General features: G+C 40.1%; 1 protein-coding gene across 1 annotated transcript; it reads right to left on the bottom strand.

Moving 5' to 3' along the window:
- Positions 1-5,290: 5,290 nt before the first annotated feature.
- KRT28 (keratin 28, type I) lies at positions 5,291-10,486 on the bottom strand. Its single transcript, XM_012660787.1, has 8 exons — positions 9,971-10,486; positions 9,438-9,520; positions 8,748-8,904; positions 8,166-8,327; positions 7,960-8,085; positions 6,549-6,766; positions 5,906-5,961; positions 5,291-5,625 (listed from the first exon to the last, which is right to left on the bottom strand). The coding sequence occupies exons 1-8, from the start codon at positions 10,484-10,486 to the stop codon at positions 5,483-5,485; spliced, it is 1,461 nt and encodes a 486-aa protein (XP_012516241.1). The 3' UTR covers positions 5,291-5,482.
- Between the last annotated feature and the right edge of the window lie 7,471 nt (positions 10,487-17,957).

Here is a 17,957-nt window from a genome sequence, read left to right as displayed (position 1 = left end):
CCTAGTTTTCCTTCTTAAAATTAAAAATTATAAAAAGTTATTTGAGATCCTGCATTTGCCAAGAACAATTGCCATTATTTTTAATTACATAGATTGAAGAATCGAAGTTGGTAAAACTATAAATTTTCACTCATGACCTAATAAATGAGTTTGCAGAAAAGAAAGCCAGAAAAATTTGTCAATCAATCAAGACATTACATTATTAAAGTATCATAGTTTATTGTAGTACATAAAATTATGACACCGAAATTTTTTCTTGTAGTTTGTAGTTTATGTTGTTACATATGTATCACTATTACCCCATTACATGTTACAAGTAATAAGATATTTTTAAAGAAAAAGATTTTTATTTTAGTATTTCTAATTCAACTTTTTTTCTGACTTTTGAGCAAGAGGCCTCACATTTTCATTTTGCACTGGGCCTGCAAATTATGTATTCATACCCAATTGTTGGATATTTCTCTGGGGAGCCCGAAGAATCCTAGAGAAAAGACCTCCAGATACAGACAGTTGAGTGTTCCCCACAAAAAGGAAGCTCATCACACAACCACCCTAGAGTGAAGTGCAGACACTTACGCACAGAGCCTCCAAATATTTAAGGCCTTACTTTGGAAAATGAACAGCATTTCAAAGATCACCACCATGCACTGAAAAATGCTCCAACATGAAAGACAGAGACTCAAACAAACAAATAATAGCACTCAGGAGAAATATAGATAATAAAAAAAGCTGAAGAAAACTTTAAAAAAAACCTACCTATATATAATAATTATTACTCTAAGAAGTAACAAAAATACTGCATATTCAAAACATGGATAGGATAGCATTAAAATTGAACACCAAGAACAAGAAAGACCTCTTAGAATTAAAAACTAACTTCCAAAATAAAAATTCTGTAGATGAGTTGGAAAATAAACTTTAAAAAAATCTCCCTGAAAGTAGAACAAAAATATAAAAAGATGGATATATGAACCTTGAGAGAGCCAATCCCTCAAGATGAATCCTGAGTGGCTAAATGGGCCTAAATTCAAATTAGAGCCAAGTGGCCACTTGCTGACTAGAAGTCACACACATATTCTGAGTTCCTGGAAAACCCCTACCTCTGCTTAACTTTGGGAATTTGATAGCTGCCTCTTCCTGTTTTTGCTGCTGGAACCAACTAATAGGCTGTGACTACGTCAATCAATCAGAACTCAGCAAGTGTTCACCAATGAGAGCTCAGCAAAAGTCAATCATTCTGACCTAAGCAAGTTTGAGTCCTTCATTTGCATAAGAAGACCTGAGTGGGAACATGTGCAGGGACTTTCTCTATAAAAGAGACACCCTCTCTATGTTACCTGGATTACACCTTCATTTCATAGGGAAGGCTGCATCTCCTTGGTTTGGAAAGTATTCTCTGGAATAAAGTCTCTTTCCTTTAAGTCATTTTGGAGAACTCTTGTTCACAGATAAAAGATTAGAAAATTAGAGACTTGGTCCAAGAATAACCTTTAGGTCTTCTGGAAAGCGAGAAGGGAGAAATGATGAAGAAATTATTTTATAAATGTATTCTAAAATACTACTCAGAACTAAAGGACTGAGCTTCTAAATTCAAAGAGACTACCAAGAACGATGAAAAATAGTGCGTGTGTGTTGTGGGGGGAACACAGTGAGGCCTGTCTGTGGGCTATTTCAGAGAACCGTGGAGAAAAATATCAGGAGAAAGAACAACCTATAGCCAATTATAAGGGAGCTATAATTCCAATGAAGCTATGATTCTAGCTTTCAAAATTCTGACCAGCAATGGTATCCAACCTAAAATTCTCTAATAATCACAAGGGAGGATAGAATAAAAATACTTTCAGACACAAAAGGTCTCAAAGAAGTTACCTCCCTTGCACACTTTGTCAGGGAGCCACTGGAGAGAAAAACCAACATGAAAAAGAGTAAGTTAGGATACCTGAAATGGGGTCCTAATGTAAGTGTATTGAATGGGTGTACACGGATGACAGCTGTGTAGCAGGTTTAAAAAATAAATAGCCTATATTGAATAGGAGAATGGGGCATTCTAAAAGTGAGGTCTTCAGGGGAATAGATGAAAATGATTGCTTGAGGGTTTTGATCCTGTAAGAACGAGGCATGAAAGACTAAGAAACATAGGACACCAGGTTAATAAAAAGTTAGAAAAATATTGTTTGCACTAGGAACAAAAAGGTGTACAAGGAAACATAGAGTATACCACTTGACACGACAATGAACAATATTTACTTAGTCATAATGATGAAAATGCTGAACATTGATTTAACCAAATGTTATGATACATCAGGAAGAAAGGGAAGGTGATAAAGCCAAATTCTCAACTTCCTTTTAAGAGGACAATGTATAATGTCTAAAACTGATAAATCAAGAGATATTAGTTAAAACATACTATTCAGAAATATAGAGACAAAGATGACAAGAAATAGTGAAAAGAATTACAAAGACTTTTCTCAGCAGTTGTAAAACTTGGAAACTATGATGGAAATTTTTATAAATATGACAATGAATTATAAATTTCTTTATGATGACAACAATCAAAAGAAGAACAGAAATATCAAGACATTTGTAAGACCCAGTAACACATGGGAATTTACTTCTCTTGCTGAAAGCTCCCACAAATATTGGGTGTTTGTTAAAAGAATAGCAGTTTGTGATTTCCGCTTTAACCACCACCCAAGCACAGTGGCTGAATTCCTTTTCCTTCAGAGGAAGACTGATTCCTTGGAGGTACCGTCAGTGGAGAAACCCACTACAGCAAAAAGCAGGATGAACCTTCGAGGATTGGGGAAGAACATGTATCACTAGCAGAACTCCTAAAAAATTCAGGACCCCCAGAATTCTGTTGAGTAAACGAAAACCACTGAACCAAAGGCCATGGTCAGCTTTCACACATCTAGGAAGGAATGACAGATTTAAGACCCTAAAATCTGAAGGTGGAATGTTTTCTTCCATCCTGTACACTCAACAGAACTTCAAGGAAACTCACCCAGAATTTAATTTTACACCTGTTCCTTTGCTGAATAGATACACAAGGACTTCCGGTTTATTTCTTTGGCAAGAAATGGTGAATTAGGGTTGTCTTTTCACATCAACAGCACCTTTTTCCAACAAAGTATAGTTTCCACTTCCTGTGTTATAATAGGCCTTGCCTTGGGAAGCAGATCACTGTGAAGACAGTGTTTTTTGAAAATCAGTGTGCTGTGAGCATGCTTGATAAGCAGGGCTGGCTTCACGGGCATAAAACGTGTGCATCACACAAGGTCCCGTGTTCAGAAGGGACCTACGCTTGGTATAATGCTCTTCTTTTGCCATCTTAAAATTCTTAGTCTTGAACTTGTATCTTGTACATGAATCCCGATGGAACCATGGGGTGTGCGAGTGAACAGAGGAGTTTGCTGGATGTTTTGTCTGTAGTTGTTCCGTACTCCGAGGGGCATATAGTGTGTGCCGTGCTCATGGGCACAGTGGACCCACCGTGTGCAGGAGTGCAGAGTACAAAGAAAGGATGTCATGTCTGTGACTAACCCCAGTCTCTGACAACCCCAAGAAGCTGGGCTTCCCATTCAAACCAGAACTTGCTTTGAGTGCAGAAAGCAGGCATTGGTGTTCTAAAAAATATAAACTACCAAGGAACCCTATCATAGATTTACTTGTGCTACTTTCCTGTAGTAGCCAACCACTTATGTTGAAAATAATGATATAGAAAGATAGGATGACCCATAGTTCCTTTTCCTTTTCGTATTTTCTTGCTCATCAATAAGCCAAAGGTAGAGAGTGTTGGTGGCATGTGTGTATCTAAAGAAGTCAAATAAAACAGTTGAATTTGTTTTGTGCTGTGTGCCCACTGTTTTGGTAGGACCAAAATACACCTGTATATATGAGCTACAAAAGATGAATTGTGTAATTTCGTTGATCTTGTATACAAGTTAAATGTTCTTATACTTGGATTTTAAACTGGCATTGCACAATATAAAAATGAATGGTAAAATTTATGCCAAGAACTTTAAAATTTTAATTTTTCTTTACTTGGAATGAAATTAAATAGGAAAAAAATCTCCAAAAACCAAAAACAACAAAAACTCAGGACAAATTGAGAGCATAATTGCAGAAGAAAGGAAAAAGCTTTGTATTATAGGAACTTTAATGACACATTTTTCTTGATTTTTGAACAAAGGACTCCACCCCCCCATTTCTATTTTGCACTGGGTCCTGCAAAGTATGTAGCTGGCCCTGTACATTGTATCCTTGGGAAATTGCTTCCCCTTGAATTTCTAGTACTTGCTTCATTTGATGACTTTTGGCTGAAAATTTTGTAAATATCCCATTTTTCACCACTTCTTTGAACTCCCGTGTGACTGTTGGGTTGTGGGGTAGAATTCCTTCTCTCACGGGAGCTTTCCATTGGAATCAGGCCATATAATAGAGAAGTAAAGGGGCTGCTTTCCTTTTAGGCAATTTAATATTTGTTGGGAATTTCTACTATACATTTTGATCCAGAAAGGTAGGAAGACACGATAATCATCATGTTTATCAACTTCGTGAAATTTTAAGTTCTGGGACAGGTATTGGTGGGTTAAATTTGGCCTGCCATGTATTTTTCCACAGACCATGAGCTAAGAATGGTTTTCCATTTTTAAATGGTTGAAAAAAAATAAAAATAAGGATAATAGTTAATGGCACATAAAATTATTTGAAATTCAAATTTCAGTGCTCATAAATTAATTTCTATTGGAGCACAGACACACTCATTCGCTCATCTGTTGTCTACGGCTGCTTTCTGCTGCAAAGGCTGATTTAGTAGTCGAAATAGACACCTTATGGTCTGCAAAGCCTGAAATATTTTACTGTCTGGGCCGTCATGGAAAAAAAACTTTTGACTTCTGCTCTAGAAGAAAAGTCATTAACATGAGTCTCATTGCTTTTGATCTTTCCAGAGATTATCCTTTTTCACGTGGAATGGTATAAGGCGAAGAACCCAGATCCCTGGAAGTTTGAGGTAGGCTCTTGGTAACATACCAGGAGTGTGCCATCTAGTGGTGGGACTTTTCACTCACAGGAGAATTTCTGAACTTTTCCTGATTATTTGCCCATGCAGACATGATAGGATTTAAAGATTATGCCTGGTAAATGTTTAATATTTAAATGCCACGTGGCAGTATTGACAATTATTTAAAACTAGAGCGAAAGACAACTCAAAAATATTCTATAAATGTCTCCTTATAAATTAGACACAGAAAAAAATAAATCACAATTATTTATTGGTCACCGGTGAATGAAAATGAGTGCACATCAACTTTATTTACCTGAAAACAAACACCCAACATCCTGTAAAATTTAACCAAGAAAACTACTATTTTTGCTAAGTAACTTCAAAATCAGAAAGTGTTTTCATTCTTCATGTTGATTGGAGTAATACACTTGTGGAGGATCCTTTCCCAAATTATTCTTTTCTCTAAAATGACAACTAGAAAGGAACTCTTTGTTCTGTCTTGCTGTTCGTCACTTTAGATGTCTTTTCTTCAATGGAGTGAACCCTCGATGAAATAACTTTACCTCGTTGATCTATCTCTTCAACCACCGTCTTTACCAGTGTAGTTTTGGATAAATCTAGAAATAAAACATGTGAATACATATATTCATACTAAAAGATTACATGACAAAGAATTCCATTGCTGGTTGTAATATAATATACACATTTTTGGTGAGCGGGTAAGTGTAGATTTATAATAATAGTTTGGGATAGTTTCATCGACTCAAAATAATACTTTCAGTTCAGAGAACTTTAGTTAAAATTACTTCAACATTGACTTTTGCCATGGTGTATGACTGCCATTAATGTATTATAAAAGCATTTGCTGCAATAGAAATAGAAATAGATTTTGTTTACCTTTAGATGAATTCCCTGAGCTTCCTGATCCAAAGCCTTTTGATTTGGAGCATGAACTGTAAAAAGAAAAAATAGTTTATTCTTTTATATTTCTGTTTACTGTCACTTAAGAAATAGTCATTGAATCAATGAACTCAAGTGAAGTTTGTGTACCAAAAAAAGATCTTAGTTTTCTACAAAGGAAACTCTTAAGATTTTTGTGTGCAGGAGCTGAAAGTAATGGAATGTTGTCTAAAGAGAGGATATAAACAAAACTTGTTTCCATTGGATTTTTTTTAAAGCCAAGAATTTAAAAGGACATGCATACGTGGGCATACATGTGTTTATTTGTACAGAGTACATTTATCTCAGGGCAGCAGTGATATTAGGAAGAATGAGCTGAATATATGGGGGTCGGGGTGGGGAGAATCTCATATCCACAGTGATTAATATGGACAACAAGTGGGAACTTCTGCAGGGACAACTGGAATTATCCGAGGCAGAGGAGAAGGACACTGTGATGTACAGAATAAGAGAAAGAGGACTCCGGAGGCAAGAGATGGGAATGAAAAAGACAAGGCTTGAATGTATGGAAGAGTAACGGGCAGTGTATGGTTGTAGTTTAGAAGAGGTAAAAACTGGATTTTAGAATGGCTTTACTTACTTTCCATCTCCATCTATCAGGCGGCAGTAGGTCTCGATCTCTTTTTCCAGATGGACCTTGATGTCGAGGAGCTGCTCATACTCGAGCTTCTGGCCCTCGGTCTCGGTTCTGACCTGGTGCAGCTGCTCCTCCAGGGCCCCGATCTGCGCCTGGATCTGCGCGAGCTGCGCGCAGTAGTTGCTCTCGGTCTCTGTCAAGGAGCACTCCAGGGACTGTTTCTGAGGACATCAAAAAAGCCATGGCAAGGGGTGAAACCACCCTGAGCCCTATGTAGACCAGTGTTTCTCAGCACTGGCAGCTGTTTCTTCTTCTAATCCATCCTTGATCTTCTGTTCTCCATTAAGGCACTTGAGATTGAATGACTGACTTAACAGCACGGGTCATTATTTCGACACTACTCTCACAAATATTGTACTTCCTCTCTTCTACTTCCACAGTCTGTAATTGGTCCTGGCACATGACCCCAACTTCAATGAAGGTAATTTCCCTCTTTCCCTTATTATATATAAATATGTCTTGGCAGTTATTACTTCACCTGATGTTAGCTGTTATCAGTGTCCACCCCACCTCCACTCTTTCATTTTCCTTTTCTTGTATGAAGTGACTCCTGGTCTGACATTGTTGAAAATGAAAGATTTATTAAAAGAAGATGCAAGCTACGATCTCTTTCATTACATTTTATAGGGTGATTGGGCCCAAATACTTAAATAGTAAATACAACTTATTTTAAAATACTTTCCTTATATTTTTCCCTTTTATTGGAGTTACTATATTATACTTTTTAAGAATAATTTTGTGTATTGCTAAATATATTACCTATTGATTTCATTCTAGGATTGCAAGGAGGGAGTTATAAAATAATCATCACAACAGGCAGACGCTGGGTCTAAGGGGGCTGAAAACCTGACTAAGACTGACTTAGAGCCACTGTCTTGGGCTGACCGTGTGTTACATGGAGGGTGCTGGGTTGCTTAGGAGCATCTGAGTGGCAGGTGATCAGGATGGAAATGGGGAGGGTGAGGACATAGGTAGCAAGATGCCAGTGAGGTGTGTGCTTGGCAGCTGAAAACTTTAATTTCCCTGATAATGTATCCTCATAGGTGAAATGTGGCCTTACTAATAACCTACTAACAGAGGGAAATAAACCATCAAGCAGAAAGTAAGAGAAATAAACTCACAGCACATAATTGCCCCTTTGAAGAGGAAACTCACAACACAACTACCCCCATTTTGTTTTGTTTAATTAAAACACCTGTGGCCTAACTTGTTATCTCTAAGAGTTTCATTTTCGCAGCCTCGAAGAGCCCTAAGCAGACAGTAGGGGTGCGATCTCCCTTTAGGGGAGAAAAGAGGGGTTTCTCTTAGGTGCTCCAGAATCACTGGGTCCAGTCTGACCCGCACTCTCACCTACCGTTGCCAGGAGGGACTGCAGCTCGATCTCCAGGGTCTGCAGGGTGCGCTTCATCTCTGTGAGCTCGTTCCTGGCAGAGGTGGCCGCGCCAGCGTCGTCGGAGATCTGCTGCTGCAGGGTGGCGCTCTGGAAGGCCGGGCGCAAAGGGTAAGACCAGTCTGTATGGGCCACAGCGGCGTGGGCGGGGCTGGCGGGGCTGACCTCACCTTCTCGTTGAACCAGGCCTCCGCATCCCTGCGGTTCTGCTCCGCGAGGGCTTCGTACTCAGCGCGCATGTTGTTCAGCAGGACGGTGAGGTCCACCCCGGGGGCCGCGTTCATCTCCACGTTCACGTTGCCGCCGGCCGCACACTGCAGAGCCTTCATTTCCTGGAAGGAAACACGAGTGTGGCTTTAGGGGCGATGTGTGTTCCCACCCAGTCGGAGAAGAGTTTTCACAGGCGTTACTTTATGTCTCAAAGTTTGTGGTCGGGTATATAATTTATGGCACAAAATTTTTTAAATTGACTTACTTGATCTATATTCATGCCAATCATCTATTGAATTAGTTATTTGTTTTAATTAAACAATCACCACCACTGCATAAAACAGTCACAGCATCTCATTTTTAAATGAGAAGGGGTATAATAACGGGAGAGTTATTCAACACTTAATTATTGACTAAATGTCAAATTTAGTCAATTTGGAGCATGGAAAAAACTAAAATGCTGGCCTGCATGGGGTTTTCATCTTTTTCCCAGTACTCTATTCCCATCAATTTGACTTGACTAGAGGTAAAGCGTCCCCAACCTCTTCATGGTTCTTCTTGAGATAGGTCATCTCCTCGCTGAGGGATTCGTACTGCAGCTCCTGGTCGGTCCTGCAGAGTGTCAGCTCATCCAGGACCCGCCGCAATCCGTTGATGTCCGCCTCTACATTTTGGTGAAGGGCAAGCTCGTTTTCATACCTTGGGGGACATTTAAATGAATTCGAGTGCAAGTTAGACTATCTCAAGAAGAAGAAAAATAAAGCCTCAATTGCTTTAAACTGAAAATTAGAAATTGAATTAGGACTCTAAATGGTATAAAAACATGCAAAGAACCCCTCCCCATGCCCCTACCCAAATCTGTGCAGGGTAATTGGCAATTATTTAATCATGCAAATTCCAATAGCCTATCTCAATTAAATACAAGTATACCATTTTAGAATTTTTCTTAGTTAATATTTTTATTTAGTCAATGAATAGTGACTGAGCATCCACTCTGTGCTTAGCAGTATTCTAGACAGGCATAGAAATACATTGATATTTTGTCCCATGAATGTAATAAATCGCTATAAATTGTGAGTATACTTGATTGTGGTAGCATAACATAAATCCCTTGCATGCTTTAATCTTTTAGGTTATAGTTTATTCTACTTGGGATGAAATTGAAATTTTATTTAACAAGTTAAATAAACAGGAAATTTTTTCTAGAGCATGATTTATTTTCTATCACTTACTTTAGCCGAAAATCATCAGCAGCCAGTCTGGCGTTGTCAATCTGCAGAATGACGTTAGCATTAGCAGTAGTGGAAGAAATAAGCTAGGAGAAATCAAAAGGGAGAAGACAACAAATAAGTTTGCTTTATAATTTATTATTTCAGGAAATAAAAAATGTTACAATATTAAGTTTTTGCATAAAAGTCTTCCTTATGTAATAAAATGTTTAAAATTTAATTTTTAAAGGTTAAAATATGGTTTTATTTATTCTCAGATACTCATATAACTTTTAGAATACAATGCTTTCTTCTCTATGACTATAATTCAAAATAAACAATGGAACCAACAACATTTTGACGACATTGAAATTCACGAATCAAAGTGACTATTTTTGAGTAATAGGAAGACTTATTTATCAAAATAAATAATAAATAAATACAATATAAGTTACAATTAACAGTCATGAAACATTTCCTGTTATAGTTCTATGTCTTTTGCTGGGTAATTCTTTGTTTTAAATACTTTGAATAGTTTCGAATTTGTGATTTCTCACCTTATTCTTAAGATCTTCGATTGTTAGGTGGTATCTGCTATAGTCATGATCAAGTCCACGGCAAGATCCCGGTCCATACTTTTCATACCAACTCTTGATTTTTCTCTCTAATTCAGCATTTGCTTCCTCCAGAGCTCGCACGTTATCCAGGTAGGATGCCAAGCGGTCATTAAGATTTTGCATGGTCACCTTCTCATTCCCTGAGAGGAGTCCCCCTTCACTTCCGGCAAAGCCAATACAAGCAGCATTTCCAAGGGCACCACTGGCGTGGCTCCCACTGGGAACACTGCCCAAGCCCCCTCCCAAGGTGCAGGAAAATCCACTTCCAGCAGCAGAGCTGCCACATGCGTTGCTGCCTGCAAAGCCTGCGCCTCCACTGGGTGGTCTGACAGATCCAGTTCCAGCCCGTAAGCAATTATGCCTGGATCCGCCAGGAAATCGGAAAGACATGGTGTTCTGAGGAACGTTCGCCTTGTCTGTGGGTAGATGCAAAGTCAAAGGAGGAGAGAATATCATGCGCTGATAGTTTCTTTTGGCTTTTATATAAAATTATTGGGGTGTTTCTATTTGAGTTATGTATGCCAGAGGAAAAATGGCATCATTTAGATTAGCCTAAAATTATGTATAATGGGGTGATTTAAAAAAAATAATTAATGTCTAACATCTCTGGCTGTTGCTTCAGGATATTTGTTATCTTAAATATAATAGGGTTTGTTCTATATTAAGTTCATTATTTTAACTTCTAATTTTGAGTGAGTAATCCTTTGCTTTCATCTAGACCCTAGGAATATACCATCATTATCTGGCATGGGGTATTATCAACTTTTTTTTTTAAGTAAGATTGTGATAGGGTACCCTAGTTAGGGTCTCAATTACTACCGAGGTATATAAAGGACTATTAACTACAGAAACATATATTTTATCCCACCAGAGGGGGGAAAAAGTGTTATTTAAAAAAATATGTTCTTGGTAACTTCTCTGTTCTTACCATGACTGTAATGTCTATTTACTGCCTTGGACAATGTCACAAATAATGTCTTATTCCTTTATTTAAAATAGAATGACTACTCTGTCTGGTGCTCTATGCTAAATGAAAAAATGAAAGACATAGTGCTATTATAAATAAATGCAGAAGTGAAAAAGATACGATTACAATCTCTAAGAAACCTATTATCAGGTCCAGACAGGGGCTGGACCACGTTTAGCCTGCCGTACTAGTCTAAAGAGTTTGGAATGAATCCCGAGTAGAAAGCAGAGGGAAACATGATCAGGTTGAAATGAAACAAGAAGTCCAATTACAAGGTTGGAACAATGGTCATGGGGTAGGGGAGGATGAGGCAGTGAGGATGGAGAGAAGGTGGAGCTGGGAGGACATGGTAATGGATTGAGTTTGGATAGTAAGGGAGAGAAGAAAGAATTGGGGATGACTCTCGGGTAATTAGTTTCAAGTGCTGGGATTTATAATATTAACTGAGATAGGGAACATAGGAGGGGAAGATTCTGAGGGTAGATTTGGACCAACCTGGATTTGAGGGGTTGGTGGAATGTCCCGGATGAAGATGACTGATAGGAAGTGTGAATGTTTAGAATAAGCACACGGAACTGGGCAAATACCCGACTAACAGTGAGTACAGGGATTTTCAGGAGGCATTGAGGATCCAGCTCTCATTTGTAATAACATTCAACTGTGTATTTGGAAGGAATCCTGGTGCAGGAATAGAGAGGATGATCACCACACTGATGTGGCTTTGGGGATTTGAAGATAGGTTCAGAAGAAAGAAAAAGTGACAAAGAAATTTCTGGTGCTCTTGAGAAAACGACTGAGGTGATTGACCATATGATAATAGAGGAAGAAGAAAGTCAATCCAGAGGGACAGGTAGACTGAGGAAAAAGAGATAGAGTCATTGGGCATCTTTAAGAGGTCATGGAGTGGGCGGAGGGTGAATAGGAGATTGATAATGGTGAAGGAAAAAGGGTTAAAGTTGGATAGAAGAAACCAGAGTTTAGAATTGTAAAGTAAGTACAACTCCAGGTGTTGCTCAAGCCCAGAGAATAGACATGGGGACTGGACCCGACAGTCACTGCAATGAGAGGTCAGAAGTGGACTGGACCTGAAAGGCATTGGAGTGAGAGGTCAGGAACTATTAGACCATGATGCCAAATGGGCCACCTGTACAGGTATGACATGTCTCGTGATGGCAGGAGACGGGAGAGGAGTGGACTGCAGGCCAGGTGCCAAAGGCCTTGGGTGATGGGGAAGGGGGGAGTGTGTGTACACGCTGGACGTGACATTGGGATCTAGAGAACACAGACTCTGCTTTGGAGTCTGTATGCTTAGGTGTGTGAAAGTGTGAGTGGCAGGGTGGACGGAGAGTGAGGGAGAGACAGGAGAGGACGTGGGAGAGGGAAAGGTGTGGGAGAGGATGAAGGGCTGGGGAGAGAGCTGGGAATGGAGATCGGGATGAATGATAAGTTTCTGAGAGAAAGTTGCTAGGACAATTCAGCGGAAAGGTACATTGAGTGGTTAATGCTGTTAAAAAATATCGTTGCAGTTGGACCTTTTTGCAGAGATGTCTGCAGAAAAGGTTCGGGTAGTTGTCAAAATATGGATAGAAAGAGTTTCCACCTCATAAGTTTGTTAAGAAATTAAATGAGATCCTGCTTAGCACAGTGTCCAGCAAATGGAAAACTCAGTGAATGGCAGCCAGTGCTGTTGTGTTGTTGTTGCTGACCCGGGTGTGCGAGTGTGGGGGCCCAGGAGGCCAGGCTGAAAGGGAAGGAGACGTAAGCAAGGAGAAGCCTCCCCTCGAGGACGTGGCCAAGGAGGGTGGGGGAGCAGAGGGTGGGGAGGACACGGAAAAGGAAGGATGGGAGGACCGTGGTTGGACTTGACTAGTCTCAGGTTCAGGTGGGGAAGACAGGTATAACGTATTGCCACCAGGACAGTCACGGAAGGTTTCTTGGAGCTGTGCTGGCATAAGCAGCCTCGAAGCCTGGTCAACTGGTACTCTGGGCAGCATTGGCCTCCCTTTAAATGAATTTTCTGGGCAAAGTCGTCCGATATTTTTGGAACCGCAAAAAGCCTTAGACATCATCTACTTCAGCCCCTTTGTTTGGCAGGTGAGGCAACCGAGACCCAGAAATGTTAAGAAAAAAAGTGCTCAGAGTCATGAGGCCTGTGCCGGGTGAAAATGTGGCATTCGTTCCAGATGACCTTGAGATTCTGGCATCATAAGCATACTTAAGGGCTAAGTGATTACGATGTATGCTAATACGAATATCTGCTTTGTTTGTCGCCATCCATAGTCTTAACATATATGAATTATAAAATTATTCTTTTAACTTAATTGTTGATAATACAAGGAATTAGAATATTAAAATATAAAGGGTTGTAAATGTCTTCAATGCCTGATTAACACGTAACTCCAAATAATAATGAGACGAGTGTTTCCAAAAGTATATTTTACAACAAAAAAGAAAACAATAACATATTGCCTACTTGGAAATTGGTAAGAGAGTAGATTTTAAGTGTTTTCAACACAATAAAATAAGTGTGTGAAGTGCTACCTATGTTAGTTTGATTTAGCCATTCCACAATGTATATGTATTTCAAAACATCATTATATACCATAAATATATACAATTTTTATTCGTTAATTAAAAAAATAAAAACAGCAAAAAAAGTATAGGAAATAAAATAAAATCAAAGCTGTTTCTTTGAGAAGCATATGCTTCAATAAGTGGATTCTCCTTTTCAGCCAGCACCTGTTGTTAGGACCCTGGTGAGCCCACGGGGCTGAGCGCACCTGCCCTACTGTTTCCACCAGGGGGCAGGGCTCGTCTTCAAATGGATATTGCTGCTCACCTGCTGGGGGTGGAACCTCTTCTTCAGCCTGGGAGCCACATGCCCTCAGCTGGAACAGATTAAACCCCTGATAAGAAGCACCCCCAACATTTATCTTTTTGAAGTTCCAGAGCAAGATGAGTCTAAAGACATGATTGTCATACACTGACATGGTGCTTTACAGCTTCCAGGCAAATTTCTTGTATATTATCTCATTTGAACCCGATCATGAAGCCGGGAATTAGGAAGAGAGAGGTTTCCTTTCCTTCTTTTCAAGATGAGGAAACTGAGGAGAAGAACTGTTCAAGGATTAGCAACATGAAACTCGGGGAATAAGGCCTGGCATGGGCTTTGGGACTCGGTGCAGTGGTCCTTTCAGGCTATGTGATTACCTTAAGGTCAGGTAGAGAAATCAAGCTCAAACAATGCAGAAACCTCTCTTCAATGGAAAGGGTAACCATATTTCTTACGAAATTCTTTTCAGAATGTCAAGTTAAGAGCAAAATGAAACTTTTGATTACAGCTATGCTGCCTATCAGGTGTCATTCATTCATTGATTTGTTCATTCGAGAAGTATTTAATGAGCACCTATTGTGTGCCAGGCACTGTGCTAGCAGCAGGTGATTCCTAAGGGGAAGAAAATAGAGGCCTTCTCAATTCTTATGGAACTTACTGTTTATTGGGGTGATGGGCCTTAAGCAAATAACCATAAAATTATAAATTGTGTTAAAAATCAGGGAAGGAAGGAACATGGAACTATTAGGGAAGGACCTGATTCAGACTGGGGCAATCCTCTTGAAGAAAGGACATTAAGCAGATACCTGAATGATGAGAAAGAGATTGCCAGGCAAGGGGGTGAGTGGAGGGGCATTCTGGGAGGGGAAGAAAATATAAATAAAATTTTTTCTTTTAGCCCAAGGAGGGATGAATGCAGTGTTTTCAAGGAACTGAAAGAGGAACAGTATTGCTGAAAGGTGGTGAGTGCGCAGGGAGAGAGGACTTCCGTGGGATGCCCATGGAGAGACTTATTGGACCAGGCTGGGGATTTTGAATTTGATCCTAAGTACAAACGAAAGCTATTGAGAGATTTAAGCAGAGGAGTGATTTTAGGAAGATCATTTTGGCTGCTGCATGGAGAGCGGACGGGAGGAGGGTGAGAGTGGGTGTGGGGAAACCGTTACAAAGCCAGCTGTAGTAATTCAGGTGGGATATTCAGGTGACTTGAGTCAGAGTAGTGATAGTGAAGCTAGAAAGTGGATGGAGTTCGGATAATTTTGGAGAAAGTCTCAATAGCGCCTGGCAATGGCTAGCTGTGCTAAGGATGTGGAGGACAGGAAGAGAGAAGAAAGAATTAAAGATGATTTTGTTTGTAGGCAAAATTAAGTCTCCCCGGCTAAGATGTCCACGCCCTAATCCCTGGAACCTGTGAATATGTTGCCTTACATGCCAAAAGAGACTTTACAGATGTGATTAAGTATCTTGAGATGGGGAGATTATCCTGGATTATCTTGGTGGGCCCAAAGTAATCATAGGGTTCCTTATGAGAGGGAGGCAGCAGCGTCAGAGTCAGAAAAGATGACGGGACGATGGAAGCAGAGACAGAGATTGGAAGATGCTACACTGCTGGCTTTGAAGATGAAGGATGGGGCCATGATTCGAGGCATGCAGGTGGCTTCCAGAACCTATAAAAGGCAAAGAAACAGATCCTCCCCACCTGGTGAGTGATCGTGGTCACGTTTGCAACTGTGGTTGTTCCCACTGTGTTGTGCTGACTTCTGGGATTGTGTCCCTGATCCTCAATAATGGTCCTACTAATGTTAATCAGAAATAACGGTTCTGTAGAGATTGTATTACATGAATCTCAGTTGTGAAGTTGGATGCCTCGGTGCTGCATTTGTAACTATGCCCCAGTTATTCCAGAATGCTCTTCCCTCCTTTTAAAATTACCCCATTTCTACCATCCTCCAAGGCTCAGTTCAAGAGGTACACCTTATAGCAAACTTTCCCTGACACCCTATTCTGATTTGGGTGCCATGGTGCCTTGCCCATGGTCCTTAGCCCCTGAAATACACATATACAATGACGTGTATCACAGGGAATGGTTAACTTACCATCTCCAGGGCCCAGCTCATTGCCTGGCACATGGTGCTCAATTATGTTTGTTGAAGGAGTGAATGAATTCGATCCACTGAATTAAAGTCTCAGGGACTTCGAATCCCTTCCCTCCTCCTGGCAGGGTCCTGGGAATGATTGTTCTAAAAATGTTTTCCTGCTGGTGCTCAGTCGTACACCAAGCCTTTGACCTGGTTCAGTAGCTTCGTCTTTTTCCCTGACACAGCTGTTTCTGCTACACCTTTCCTCTGCTTTATTCATGGTGGGAAGGGTTCTCTTTGCACAGTGTTTATGGAGCTCCTGTAGGGAGTAGTTCATTTCAGCCTTTCTCTCTTGGTCCCTGAGAAACAGGGAAACAAATAGCCCCAGTGAATAAATTGGAAGACATTCGAGTGACTCTACCTAGATTTGCACTTAGAATTGTCCTCACTGGCTATGATCCAGTGTCTCAGGCCCATAAAGTTACCTGCTGCACCTGCTATGGGAAAAGTTGCTATCACTGGAGGGGGACAATCTCCCCAGAGGTTGGGGACAGCCTTTAACAGACTTTGGATATTTACCATGAAAGAGGTCCCGAAGATGGAGAGCCAGCAAAGTTCCTAGCACTGGGCAGACCCCGGATGACAGGAATACTCTTCCCCTCTTTTCACCCCAGCCTCTCTGGATTTGCCTTGGGAGGTCTTGCAGGGCATTTGCTCACTTGCAGGTGACTCATTCATTTTGTCACTTGCTTAACCAATATTTATTGAGCCTCAACTGTTTGTGTGCTGAGAACTGTGCTAGGTTTGGGTTTACAGCGATGGGTAAGGTAGACATGGTCCTCATCTCACTGGGATTACAATTTAGTTTACGAAAGGACTGCCCAAAAGGGTTCTGGGGAACACATGCTGAGAAAGGTTTTCCTGTGGAGACTCTCGATAAGCAAGGAATGAAAGCCCAGTTCTCAATCTCTGTGGAGGAGGTGCGGCCGCCTAGGGCACATTTTGGAAGTGTGTGTGTGTTGTCATAACAGGAGGGGTCGCTGCTGGCCTTTGGGGGAGCAGGGACGCCAGATACCCTGAAATGCACCATACAGTCCTGCACATCAAGGAATTTTCCTGTGTTCCACGTGACTTTCAACTCTCCCAGGGGACAGTCATGAAAGTGAAAAACCTGTTTATAATTACCTGAGTCTGGAAACTAGTTCTAATTTACATAAAAACAGAAAGTATTTTTTTTTTTTTGCATGGTTGTAACTGAATTTTCCAGGAATGTATAAGAACTGCTGTATAAATTAAGGGGAGGTTATACTTTATTTTGTCCTGAATTTCATTGAGACTTGTGTGAAAAATCGCCGACAACATTGCTACTCCGTGTATTTAAGTCAGCCACGTGCTCATGTTTTATCATTTGTAGCTTTTGCATTCACGTTGATTTTCGCATACAGCTGCAATCATTTGACTATTTCATTATGTCTTCTGGTACCGTCATGCTCAAACATTTCCATGTTGAGATGCAGATAATTTTATTATAGGTAAATTTCCTTCTTTTTTTTTTTTACGTGTGCCATTAACTTTTATACATACCATAGATTATATCTATAACCATAGATAATATAACCTTCCCACACATAGTTTTGATATATGACATACATATATAAAACATACATGTGAGATATACATGTTATATACATGTGATATATATAGTACCCGGCCCTGCTCCTCATACTAGGATAAGCTGTATGTTGGAAGATTACATTATTTATGAATTTCATTTCTGGATAGTAAAGGGGGTGAATCAAAATATTTGTTTTTAAAAAAGAATGTTAGGTCAGAACCACTGGCCAAGTAAGTATAAGAAGGAGCAGGGTGAGGATACAGAGCACTGGTCTCCAAGGAAGGTATGTACCTGTAATAGGTACGGAAAATGCATTGAGTTGGAGAAAGAGGATGTTAGGACTTCTACTAAAGTTTTTATCTTAGAAAATAGGAATTAAGCTTTTCCCACATTTATTATAGGAATGATGCGTTCTGACATTACCTGTATGTCAG

Source organism: Propithecus coquereli, unplaced genomic scaffold (assembly GCF_000956105.1).
Source record: "Propithecus coquereli isolate 6110/MARCELLA unplaced genomic scaffold, Pcoq_1.0 Scaffold119, whole genome shotgun sequence".
Classification (NCBI taxonomy): Eukaryota; Metazoa; Chordata; class Mammalia; order Primates; family Indriidae; genus Propithecus; species Propithecus coquereli.
This window is presented reverse-complemented; position numbering and strand designations above follow the sequence as displayed.